The sequence below is a fragment of the Leptopilina heterotoma genome, unplaced genomic scaffold (genome assembly GCF_015476425.1).
Source record: "Leptopilina heterotoma isolate Lh14 unplaced genomic scaffold, ASM1547642v1 Lhet_251, whole genome shotgun sequence".
NCBI lineage: Eukaryota > Metazoa > Arthropoda > Insecta > Hymenoptera > Figitidae > Leptopilina > Leptopilina heterotoma.
In genome coordinates, this window is record NW_025110965.1 from 885,135 (window position 1) to 897,171 (window position 12,037).

At 28.4% G+C, this 12,037-nt stretch overlaps 1 protein-coding gene across 1 annotated transcript; it reads left to right on the forward strand.

The window, feature by feature from the left end:
* The first annotated feature begins 7,734 nt into the window (after positions 1-7,734).
* Positions 7,735-9,336, forward strand: LOC122503263. Its single transcript, XM_043613738.1, has 3 exons — positions 7,735-8,667; positions 8,750-8,974; positions 9,047-9,336. The coding sequence occupies exons 1-3, from the start codon at positions 7,735-7,737 to the stop codon at positions 9,305-9,307; spliced, it is 1,419 nt and encodes a 472-aa protein (XP_043469673.1). The 3' UTR covers positions 9,308-9,336.
* Positions 9,337-12,037: the final 2,701 nt, after the last annotated feature.

Genomic DNA, 12,037 nt, shown 5'->3' on the forward strand with positions numbered 1-12,037 from the left:
AAAAGTATGTAATGAATGTATACAATTTGGAAGAAATTGACTGTCCAGCGTTTAAAAATATTAAAACTGAATTTTCACCACCTATATGTACTCATCATATTACACAAACTGAAAATTGTGCAGTAAATAATATATTTAAGCTTCGAAATTGGTTTTTGAATGTAACGAGTGAACTGAGAAACTTCTCAAATGGTGTCGATGAAGTAGATGATGTGAATACTAATTTGAAATCATTTTATGAAAATTATGAACAACTATTGTAATAAGTTTAAATTTCTATATATATATATAAATAAATGAATTTTATAATTTTAAAAAATGTTGTTCTATCTTTCTTGATATACCTACTCCTTTAATATTATATACTTGAAATTTTTTTTTTCCTTTAGGTTTAAAAAAAATTTACTTATGCAATGTTATACAAAATTCTATTAATTTAAAAATTGTTTAAAATATGAAGGTAGAATAATAAAAGAAGCAATTTAAAAGTAATTTTTTTTATTATTATTATAAGCCTTTAAATATTTACATAAATTGTACGGTATAATCTTATAATATTTATTTTTATTCAAATTCAATAACATTAAATTTGCCACCAATATATTTTAAACGCAACTTCTCCGATTGCACGGCTTCTTCCATCATTATGAAGGAGGTAGGGTCAGCTTTAAATAGTTTTGCGAACCTTGCCGGCAGAAAAGTGGTAAATGTAGCATCCAGGTCTACTACAATCCTAGAACCATATTTGGTCTGCACCTTGTTTATTTTAGTTACGTTGTATAACTTATTCACAGTCAACTCAGAAAGCGGCTTTGCTGGCAGAAATCTCTCCATGCGACCAGTGGCGTTGACTTTTTGGAAGTCCATTGTTTTAATATCTGTAAGAAAAGAAAAAAGATTGATTTTTAATATTAAATTTAAAAAACTAATTTGGAATACAAAATGTTTCAATCAAGAAAGTGAAATTTACCTACCAAATTAGTAGATGATGCTGTAGTTGTTAAAGCTGCTAGTACTGCTAATGTTGCTGTTGATACTGCTGATACTGCTGCTGCTGGAAATTTTAATAGAAGTGTCGAATCGTTGATTCCAACCTACCTTATATCCCTTAAACCCCCACTATTTTACCCCCACTTTAACGACTGCGCACGCAACCACCTCAAAAGAAGAGTCATTTAGGAGACGTGTTCAAACTCGCAGGCATGTTAAAACCTGTCTGAAGGTTTCTTAGACAATGTCTTTATTCTATTCAAGATGCAGGTTAAAACATGCTTTAAGATATTCAAAAAATACTATTCTTATCTTGGAAAAAGACAAGTTGAAACTTGCTTACATATTTTTGAACAATACATTTATCCCCATGGTGCTGTAGTACCAGTGAAGTATGCTGCAAGAGTCAGGTAGACAGGTCTGACGCATGAAACTTTCACTCACTCAACGCGGTAACCGTAAGCGCACTTTTGCTGCGCCTTGGGCCTTACCACACCACCCACTCCCACTACCCACAACGCCTGCGCGGTATCTCGCGAACGCTTAATCCCTCGCGCTTCTCTATACGATTTTTGAAATTTCTGGTTTATACTAAGTGGGTGGTGGTGGGTGGTAATATTGGAAATATATATAAAGGAAAAAAAGTGCGGAATCCGAGGTATGTGTAGGCAGATTTCCCAAAAGTCCCTAAGCAAAAAAAAACATGGGCCGCGCACAGTGGGATTTTTTACAGTTTACTGTTTAAAATTGTCTAGAGCCTTCAAATTTTATTAGATTTTGATGTTTTTAGTCTTAATCTAAAGGAGACAAAATTTCTAAGAAATCCCTCAAAACCGATTTTTGATTTACTAATTGTTTAAATTTTTTGTTACTCCATGTTAACAATTAACAGTATTATTGGAAAAAATCATGTTTATTTATTTAGTTTTCTATTGCACTTTTACTTGTGTATTTACACGTGCAGACGTAAGTCATTTATTTGTTTAAAAAGTAAAAAATTTGTTTCTAATAAATGTAATTGTTCATGCTCATACATTTTTAAAGTTTTTTAAAGAACGTACATATTATATAAACATTTAAAGTTTAAAAAATGTAAATCTATTACTTGAAGTTAGTCGACTTGTCTGATTTGAAATGGATTCAGTCCAAAATGAACATAAATTACATAAATAAACATAAATTTTTCGGCAAAAATCAATTTTTTATAAAAAGAATAAAAGTTCTCTATTTGTTAATTATCATAGTTTGTATGATTTTTTTCAAAAATATTGTTAATTAACTTTTATTAAAAAAATACAAACAAACAGAAATTCAAAAATCGCTTTCGAGGGATTTCCTAGGAATTTTATCCCCTTCAGTTTAAGACCAAGAACATCAAAATAAAATAAAATTTGTAGGCTCTAGACAATTTTAATTTTTACATTTGTGTAAAATATAATAGTAATATTAAACTTAATAATAATAATACTAATCATAACTATTTCTTTGTTATAATAATAATACTAATAGGAACTGTTCTTTGTTATTATCGACTTTTTTCTGTCTTTGAAGCCTCATAATTGAAGATTTATTATGTTTAAGGGGCAAATTTTCTCGAGTGTACCAAAGTCAAAATTGCAAGTTGTTGGATTGGACTAATATTTTCACAGTATTTAGTAATATGTATGACTAATTAACAACCAAGTAATATAAGATTTTATATAAAATTGTAGAGAGGCGAAGGGGGTTGAAGATTTTGGATAAGTGTGAACATTAATTTTTCAAAAAAATCGTAGCTTCTAAACAATAAAGTAAAAAAAAATTTTACCTATATGTTTTTGGTATAAAATTTTTTTTGATTTTTTTTAAGAAGGACCCTTTTTTCTTTTTTTTTGTACCAAAAGAAAGCTTAAGATGTGTACTTTCAATATCTGAAACGAAAAAAATGACCCTTTTTTCGAATTATTAATTAATTAATTAATTAATAAAAATTGAAATATTTTACAACAAAATAAAGTTAACGTAATTCTGAAGTTACTACTGTTAAACATTACAAAATCCGCATCCAACAAGTCCAATATGAAGTATTTTGGATAAATTGACGTTTTATAAATAATTATTAATAAAAATTAAGTAACAAATGAATATCATTTATGAAAATAAAGATAAAGTGTTAGTTTTTTTAAACAATTGTTTATACAATTCTATTTTAAAAAAAGTGTATTCCAGTTATTTACATCGATTGTTTAAATCCGATGAAGTTTTAAAAAAAGTATCCGCCATATTGAATTCGTTTAAATTTTTATAATTTCTAACCTGAATAATGTATATGCTCCGAAATTTTTATTTTTTAAAAACTACTACCATATTCGTAATTAGAGACCCCAAGAACCCCTCCTAATCAGTTTCAAGTGAATCCGATGAAGTTTTAGAAAAAGTATCCGCCATATTGAATTCGCCATTTTGTATTTTTGAAAACTACTATCATATTCGTAATTAGAGACCCCAAGAACCTCCGAGTAACCAGTTTTAAGCAAATCCGATGAAGTTTTAAAAAAGTGTCCGCCATATGGGATTCGCCATTTTGAATTTTTAAAAACTATTATCATATTCGTAATCAGCGACCCCAAAAACCGCCTGAGTAACCAGTTTCAAGCAAATCTGTGAGGTTTTTAAAAAAATGTGCACTTGCTGTATATTATTTATTAAAAAGTCAACTTTGAACGCCATTTCTGATCCGCCATTTTGTTTTTTTTAATTTTTATTTCACAACATTTTAGGTTAGACATTTTTGACGCGATATTTTAACCTTTGAGACGTATTCCTTCGCCATAAATAATAAAAAAAATTTGATTTAAAAAAAAAATCTTAAAAAAATTGTGTTTTTTTTAAATAACTGTATGTAATTTGTTTATTTATAAATTTTCAATATTTTTTATTGCAGCATTCGAAAGAGCGGTTCCTGAGCATTAAGAAATGTCTATTGCAAAATTTATAGCAATCCGTTTTCATACTAAAAATTTCTCCCAAAGTTCAGATAAAATTTTTGTACATTTGGTCCTTAAAGGGTTAAGGTACAACTACACTTTAAAAGGTTCTTAAAAACCAAATTTCTAAGATTTTTTTCTTAGCTATTTTATTATAAATATGTAAAAAAACTTTTTGTACAATAATACATTAGAAAAAAAGATAATATAAACAGTAATATACTGAGCATTAAAGATAAAAATATATTGAGATCACATTATAAATGATGTACTTTGAGCTTTAAATTAATGTAAAATACTTGAAAAACTTTCTTTTTCAAAAGTTTGTCAGTATTTTTGATAGCTGTTATCTGTCAAAATAACATTCTGTTATACGGTTTGATCTTAGTAATGTAAAAAATATTTCTATTTCAGAAAATAAAGGTAACATTTTTTAAAAATTAACACTTTCTATGTTTGACAGTTTTCTTTACAGCTGTCAACTGTCAGAAAAATTAACATAGTCATATTAGCATAGCTCATAGTCAAAAATGATTTCATTGAAAACTTTGACACTCTAATTTTCCATTTTTGTAAATAAACTGTAAAAATGTTAATTTTTGTAGGAGAAATGGCTGTTACAAAAGTGCGATTCTTGTGTTTGGTTTGTTTACCTTTTGGTTTGTTTACATTTCACAACTTGGACATAGTCTTAAATTAATGTAAAATACTTGAAAAAATAATTAAATACTCATTGTCTAAACAAATTTTATCGGATTTTGATGTTCTTAGTCTTAAATTAAAAGGAATAAAATTCTTAAGACATCCCTAGAAGCTGACTTTGAAATTTTCATTGTTCATATTTTTTTGTTCATCCAAGTTAAAAAATTAGAATATTTTTAGATAAAATCATGTTTACTTTTTTTCCATTGCACGAGATCAGAATCAGCTTCTAGAGATGTCTTAAGAATTTTATCCTTTTTAATTTAAGACTAAGAAAATTAAAATCCGATAAAATTTGTAGGCTCTAGACAATTTTAAACAGTAAATTGTAAAAAAATCCCAGTGTGCCGCGTGCGAGCGACCTGCAGGGGCAGCTTAATTATTTATTTAAACCCATCAAACTTATTAGGCCCACTCTGAAACTTTTTGCAAAACCTTCTTAGCATTTCCAGGTAGGTTTTTTGAAAAAAAAAAAAGCTTCATACCCAAAGTTAAAAAAATTTAATTTGTTTATAAAATTTTTTGTTATGATTATTTATAAGTAGACAGAAAAACAAATTTTTTTTCTCTTGAGCATTTCACGTCAGAAATATCACGATTTGCAAAGGGTATGCCGATTTTCGCAAAACTTTGTGGCATTATAGTTCTATATAAGAGACTTCTTTCCCCCAAATTTTTTCAAAAAAAATTCAAAATTGTTGAAGATACGCCATTTTGAATTTTAATATTAATTTTATAAAATTTTGAATATCTTGGAATATTGTTTATGGATTTTTATGAAATTTACACATTTTTCAGGTAAAAGTATGCATTTTAAAATGCAAATAAAGTTAATAAAAAAAATTAATTTTTAAATAAAAAAAAATAATTTTTTTTAAACAATTTTTTGTTTCTTTACTCCTCTCTGAGAAAAATGTTATTAACATATTTGGATTCCTTATTAATTCACCTTTAATTTCATAAAAAAAATTGATGGAGACTCAACTGGTTCCAGAGATATTGAATTTTTTGTAAAAAATAGTCATAGTGTTACGTCAAAAATAACGAGAAACCTTTTTAAATATACCTATCGTTCCTCGTTTTAAATTAGTTTCATAAATGAATCTAATTTGGGATGAGGATAAGTCAATGAGCCTACTAAATGTATTGAGAGAATAATTTATTTAAAAAACCAACAAGAAAGAAAAGAGTTGACAAAATTACAATGAGTACAAAAATTATAAATCTTACTTAAAGAATAACGATTACTGGTGGTGTGATGATAATCTGTTGTCCGATCTCAATGGTGTTGAGCGGTAGACGAAAAGGGGCCTATTGTTTGTTGTGCTCAGTGGTTGGGTATTAGACCTCTTGTTTACACTAATGAGATAGTGTATTGTATTGTTAAAATATCTGGTTCCTTCCAGACGGTTGTCGCCTCTTGAGCAAATTTCGATAGTTCGAAATTTGGAATGTGTTGTTTCAATATTAGGTATTCGTTGATGGATGAGATTATTTCCAATTTTAATATTTTTGGAAATTGTTTAAAATTTATACTTTGCAAATGTATTATAAGAGGTTGTTTAAAGTTCACTTCTTATTTAATACTTGGGGAAATTATTCACTTTTAACAATGTACGTTCAAAATAATACTTGGGGTTATACGTTTCACTTTCAAAGTTGTACTTTGAATTCACTTGTAAACTATGTGATGTTTACTTGTTGACTGAGCGATGTGTACTGGTTGATTCCCAAAAAATTACTCTCTGTTATCTGCAGAAATTGTATCCCTTTTATACGAAACTGTCTTCATTAATGTAATGCTTTGGAATCATTCAAGTGTGGAATTTAAGTTGCACGTGTCGATATTGGTCAGATTAAGTGGGGGTGTTGGGCGACGGCATTGCTGCTGCTAGACGGGGCGACTGTTGACTCTTCTTCTGTCGCACGTGTCGATATTGGTCGGATTTTAAGTGGGGGTGTTGGGCGACGGCATTGCTGCTGCTAGACGGGGCGACTGTTGACTCTTCTTCTGTCGCACGTGTCGATATTGGTCGGATTTTAAGTGGGGGTGTTGGGCGACGGCATTGCTGCTGCTATACGGGGCGACTGTTGACTCTTCTTCTGTTTTTTAGTTGGGTTGAGGGGCGAGTCGCTCGTTGCCTTGTTTGTTTTTCTTCATGTGGCGAAGATTATTTGAAGGTCGTTTAACTGATGCACTATCGTTATTCTTTTTACATGATTTAAAATATTACTCATCTTTCTTGAATTCATTATACTTGCAAATTGTTTAGATACAAATGAGATATATAAAATATGCTAATTATAATGCAATGGTATGAAATACATAGAATAATAATATAACATATAAGAAAAATACAATATAAAAAATAGGAAATACATTCATAAGTATCGAAGTTAAATTAGGTATATTAACAAGAAGTTACGGACGTAACACCTACCCCCTTAGATTGAGCATGGGAGAGAAACGAAACATGCTCAAACTATTGTTACATTGATATTGTAGAGTAGATGCTATTACTTGTTCATGCATGTATTCTATGCATTCAAATAAGAATTTTTATTCAAACCTTTTTTTTATTTCGCTTTATTTTTATCTGAATTATAATAATTATTTTCCTTATTAATTTATTTTTTTGAAATATTGTATTCCATCCATTCTTGCATTCTTGAAGAAGTATTCATTCAAACCTTATTGTAGAGCACTAGATTTTTATTACAATAATTATATTTGTTATTAGTGTATGTTTTTTTTATTAATGTGCACGCATTCCATCCATTCTTTATATATGATTTTTATATGAATTATAATAATTATTTTTCTTACCAATTTATCAATCTTCTAAATTTATAGTATACAAATAGATATTATTTTTATAAAATTCAACATTTGCTTGTGGAACAAAAAAAAAATTTTGATGACCTTTTTTTTTTTTTAGTATGTTCCCAAAAAAAAAATTTTTAAAGCGAAAACGAATCTATGTCTAAAATTCAGTTTCGTACAGTCTGTTTTCCTTAATTGGTCTTTTTCTTTTACGTTCGTGATACGCTAAGGAAAAAATTTCGGGAAAGAAAAATGTCTCGTTCTAATTGTGCTTCTGATTTAAACAACTTTTTGGATTCAGAATTCAAAGATGTAAATTATTTAGAAATTTTAAAAGATCTTACTGATGCGGATGTTGCTAGTGTTTTTGAAATTTGTGACATGGAACTAGATGAGGAGTGTACGTCTAGAAATATGGTATCTTCTACAAGTGTTAAGAGGAAATTAGATGACAATTTTGACGTGCCGGACAAGAAATTAAAATTAGAAGAAAATAGTGAAGTTGGAAAACTACCTGCTAAAAGTTTAATTATTCTTGATGCAGAAGAAAACAGTGAGGCTGCAAATGTGCCTGTAAAGGATTTAAATAACATTATTGAGATAGTGGAAAATACTGAAGTTGAAATTGTTCTTGGAAAAAATTTAAAAAACAGTGTTGACTCAGAAGAAAATAGTGAAGCTGAAAATGTACCTACTACACATTTAGAGGCTAATGTTGTGAATGTAGCTGTTGTAAGTGTAGAGGAACAGATTGATTCGGATAGTGTGTCTGTGGAAATTTTAAGCGATGACAATGATGTCACAAAAGAGGAGGACAATATTAACATTGAATATATACCTCCTGTTAAGATCGAAAATTATGTTATGACCAATAAATTGAAATTGGGAAGCATTTGGTTTTCATTATTCAATTCAAAGGATTCTTGTAATTCTATGGCTGTTTTTGAAAGACTGATTCTACCACTGAAGGAGTTTGACATTTGGAATCCAAGAGAGGGATGTTCCGCTCCGTTTGTCGTTTTTCATGATGGAAAACATTATATAGGAAGAGACTGGTGGACTTTACTACCTTGTGCTGATTTAATAAAATTTGCCATAATGCTACAGATAAATGTTCATGGACCTGATGGCATATTTTATTTGGAGGGAAGATATTTCATTTTTGAGTCCAACAGGATTAAAATTGTAAGTTACTTATTTTTATTTATTTACTATTAAAATATAATTTCTATTTGTTTACATACTTGGTATCTTGTTTATAACTTAGGTTGATAAAGAACTTATATCCTGGGAGGGAAATAAAAGAATTCTTAACAAGTTGCCGACAATTGAATACGAAGGTGTAACAATCATTTTGCCTGCTGAGTTTGCTGCGAAAAAGAATTCGATTATTAACGATCATAAATCTTTGTTGGACAAATGTTTTGATACTGGAGAAACCTTTGTTTTATATAACCGAAAAGTTAAATTTGTTGGTGACTCAATGATTCGAGTACGTATTTTATTATTGTGTCAAATGTATTCTTCTATTGTTTGAATTATTATTATTTTAATTTCTTTACAGGTGTGCGAATATGATCAATGGTTTAATGAGCAATTTCAGCCGTTAGGTTATAAGCAGAAGAGAACTTCGTTGAAAACTTTTCGTATGCGCATGGAACTTCCTATGGAGTGGAAACTGAATTTTTATTGTTCAATAGATGAAGGATTTTCTAGTCTAAAAAGGCACGTGTTGGAATCGACAGATCCTTTGGGGACTCCCTTCTTTGCTGGAGGTGTGAAATGGATGATAAATGGTCATCAGGTGAATCGTGTAAGTGTGTAAAATTTATTTTCTTATTTATTATTTGCATTTAACTAAAAAAAACTTGTGTTTGTTTGTTTCAGTATTTTGGACCTTGATAGTGACATGTCTTATTATAATTATTGTATATATAATAATAGAAAAAAAAATTTTTAATGAAAAGAAAAATAAATCAAATTATAATATTCATTTTCTTTTATTGTTCTGTGTTTCTGTTTCCTTTTACTTCTTTCTCCATTAATTCTGTGCAAACCTCGTTTTTTACGTAATCACTCAGTAATTCATTTGTTTCTGTAATTCCAGTCTTTTTTGTCTTTAAATATAATATTATTATAGCAATTAAATTAATTACTGTTATTGTTATAACAATTAAATATAAATAATTTTTAATTTTATATTTTTCTGCATTGATAATTTTAGTAGAATTTTTAAAAGTAAGAGTATCGATATTTAAAATTTCTTTGTTAGGGCTTTGAACAAATACATTATCCTGTATAACAATTGGTGTTTTTAAAGGTAAGTTACTCATTTCTTCTATTTCTATGGCTAAAGTTTGATTATTTATTCTTATTGAACAATCTGATGGTAATATTAGAATTCCATTATTTTTCAATAATTTAGTAAACGATTTTTTAAAACATTGTATGTCAATTTGTTTTAATTCTTTAGTAGTATATATCCAAGAGTTATGTTTTAGTAATGGTGTTAAAAATGGGAATTCATTTGAAATAGTAAACTTGCAGTTGTGGTACTTTGAATTAATTAATATATTGGATTCACAAGTTGGGTTTAATTTAACGTGATTAATAAATGGTGTAAATTTTTCTTTAAGATTTGAGGTTAAGAAGTACCTTTTATTGTCTTCGGAAAGACCTATTATTTGAGGTCTACTTTTATAGAAATAAAAGATTCATTATAAAACCTTGGATATGAATAAATTTTAAATAATTTAAAGCTTTCTGATATTTGTTTTGGAAATGAGTATACAATAAATAAATTTTTATTTGAATGGAAAGGTTCGACTTTTAAAAATTTCAAAAGAGTTTTAGTATCTATGGTATAGTTTAGCAAATCTTTTTCAACTGGAATGGATTGATGCCATTTATTATTCATTGAAGCTACAAGAATTTCTTGTATATTTTGTAACGTTCTAATGTATTTTTCAATTGAATATAATTGTTCATATATGTCGTTTGGACTAGGAGGATCTAAAATAAAAATTTGTTGCATAAACGTATTTTTATTTGTAGTTTTCATTGTGATATTATTAATTGTTTCCTTTTTTTCTATGAAGTTAAATATGCCCGTTTTTTGTGCTGGTTCTGTTGTTTCAGTTATAATTTTCTTTGTTTCGTAAATTATTGCTTCGAATTCTTTTATTTTATATTCAAGTTGATTTCTTATTGAAATGCAGAATAATATGCAATTTTTTTTACTGTTTTCATATAAATTTTTAAATTTTTCTAATTTGCTGAATAATTGTTTGTGGTTAACATAATAAATAAATTTTACTTCACCAATAGGAAAATTTATATTTTTAAGAGGTTCATAATATAATCCTGGTGATTGCGTAAATTGAACATCTTGTGGTATGATTTGAAATGTGCCTTTGTTTATTCCTATCAAAAAGGCAAAGATTAATAAGATCATTTTATTTTTAATCTCCATTTCTGAAACAGAATCAAGTATAATTATTTTTATATATCATGATAAATGTTCTGTTTGCGATGTCCGCAAAAAGTACATTTTTTAAAACTTTTCTTTTTTTCATTTTTGTAGGATGAGGAAGTCGAAGGAAAATTTGTACTTTCAAAAGAATTTTTCTTTTCATTCACGACTGTCATTTTTTCAAAAGATTTAGTTATTACATGTTCAAGGGAATTACTGTAATTTTCTATATTATGTAAAGTTGCTAAAGTTATTAATGCTGATATAGCTTTTGCTGTTAAGATGTCACTTGATATAGCTGTTTTTTTTTATTTTTCCTGCAGTGCAAATTGCTAACCAATTTATTGTAGTTTCTGATACGTTTGTTTTAAATAATGAGAATTTCGGAATACCCATTTCTTTTTTATAACAGTAATCATTTAGTTTTTGAATAAGTCTTATTTTAAATGTCACTGTTGCTTTTTTCAAAAATGCATTTTCTCCATTGGTTAATTTTTCAATCAAACGATACGCTGCATTTTCTCTCGATAACTCTAGATTGTCACTTGTACTACAAATTATAAAATGTTTATATTTTATTTCTGTAACATATTGAGGTTGATTAATGGCGTCCGCCGGTGCTTGATAATTTGAATTAATTAGGAGGTCGTCTTTCGTGTTTTCTTTTAATAAGGTATTTAGTATATTTAGAAAGGTAGTTGCCATCTTATAATCGGAAGGTTGTTGAATTGTTATGTAGTTGTGGGTACAATTGAATTACTTCTTCGTTGTTTTTATTACCTTCTTTTTTCTGCAGCAGGTTAATTTCTTCTATAGGGGCTGAAGCTTCGTTTCCTTCTTGGTTGTTTTGATTTTGCGTTGGTGGAGTCTTGGGGGCCGTTCCTAAATGTAATAATACATTAGTTACTGAGTCCCATATGGAACCTAAAAGGTGTAGGGACCATCCAAACACACTATATAATGCATATCCATGTATAAAGGTGTCAGCGATAAATTTGATTGTTTTCATTACTATTATTATGCCTATAAATCCTGCGCTTACAGTTCCGAAACTAGTAAATGTAACCCAGATTTTTCCCCATG

Excerpts from the sequence above, each read along its gene's own strand:
- LOC122503263 (XM_043613738.1), top strand. The coding sequence starts at position 7,735 with ATGTCTCGTTCTAATTGTGCTTCTGATTTAAACAACTTTTTGGATTCA. Across the intron at positions 8,668-8,749 it reads AGTCCAACAGGATTAAAATT|GTTGATAAAGAACTTATATC; the intron begins GTAAGTTACTTA and ends TTTATAACTTAG. Across the intron at positions 8,975-9,046 it reads TTGGTGACTCAATGATTCGA|GTGTGCGAATATGATCAATG; the intron begins GTACGTATTTTA and ends ATTTCTTTACAG.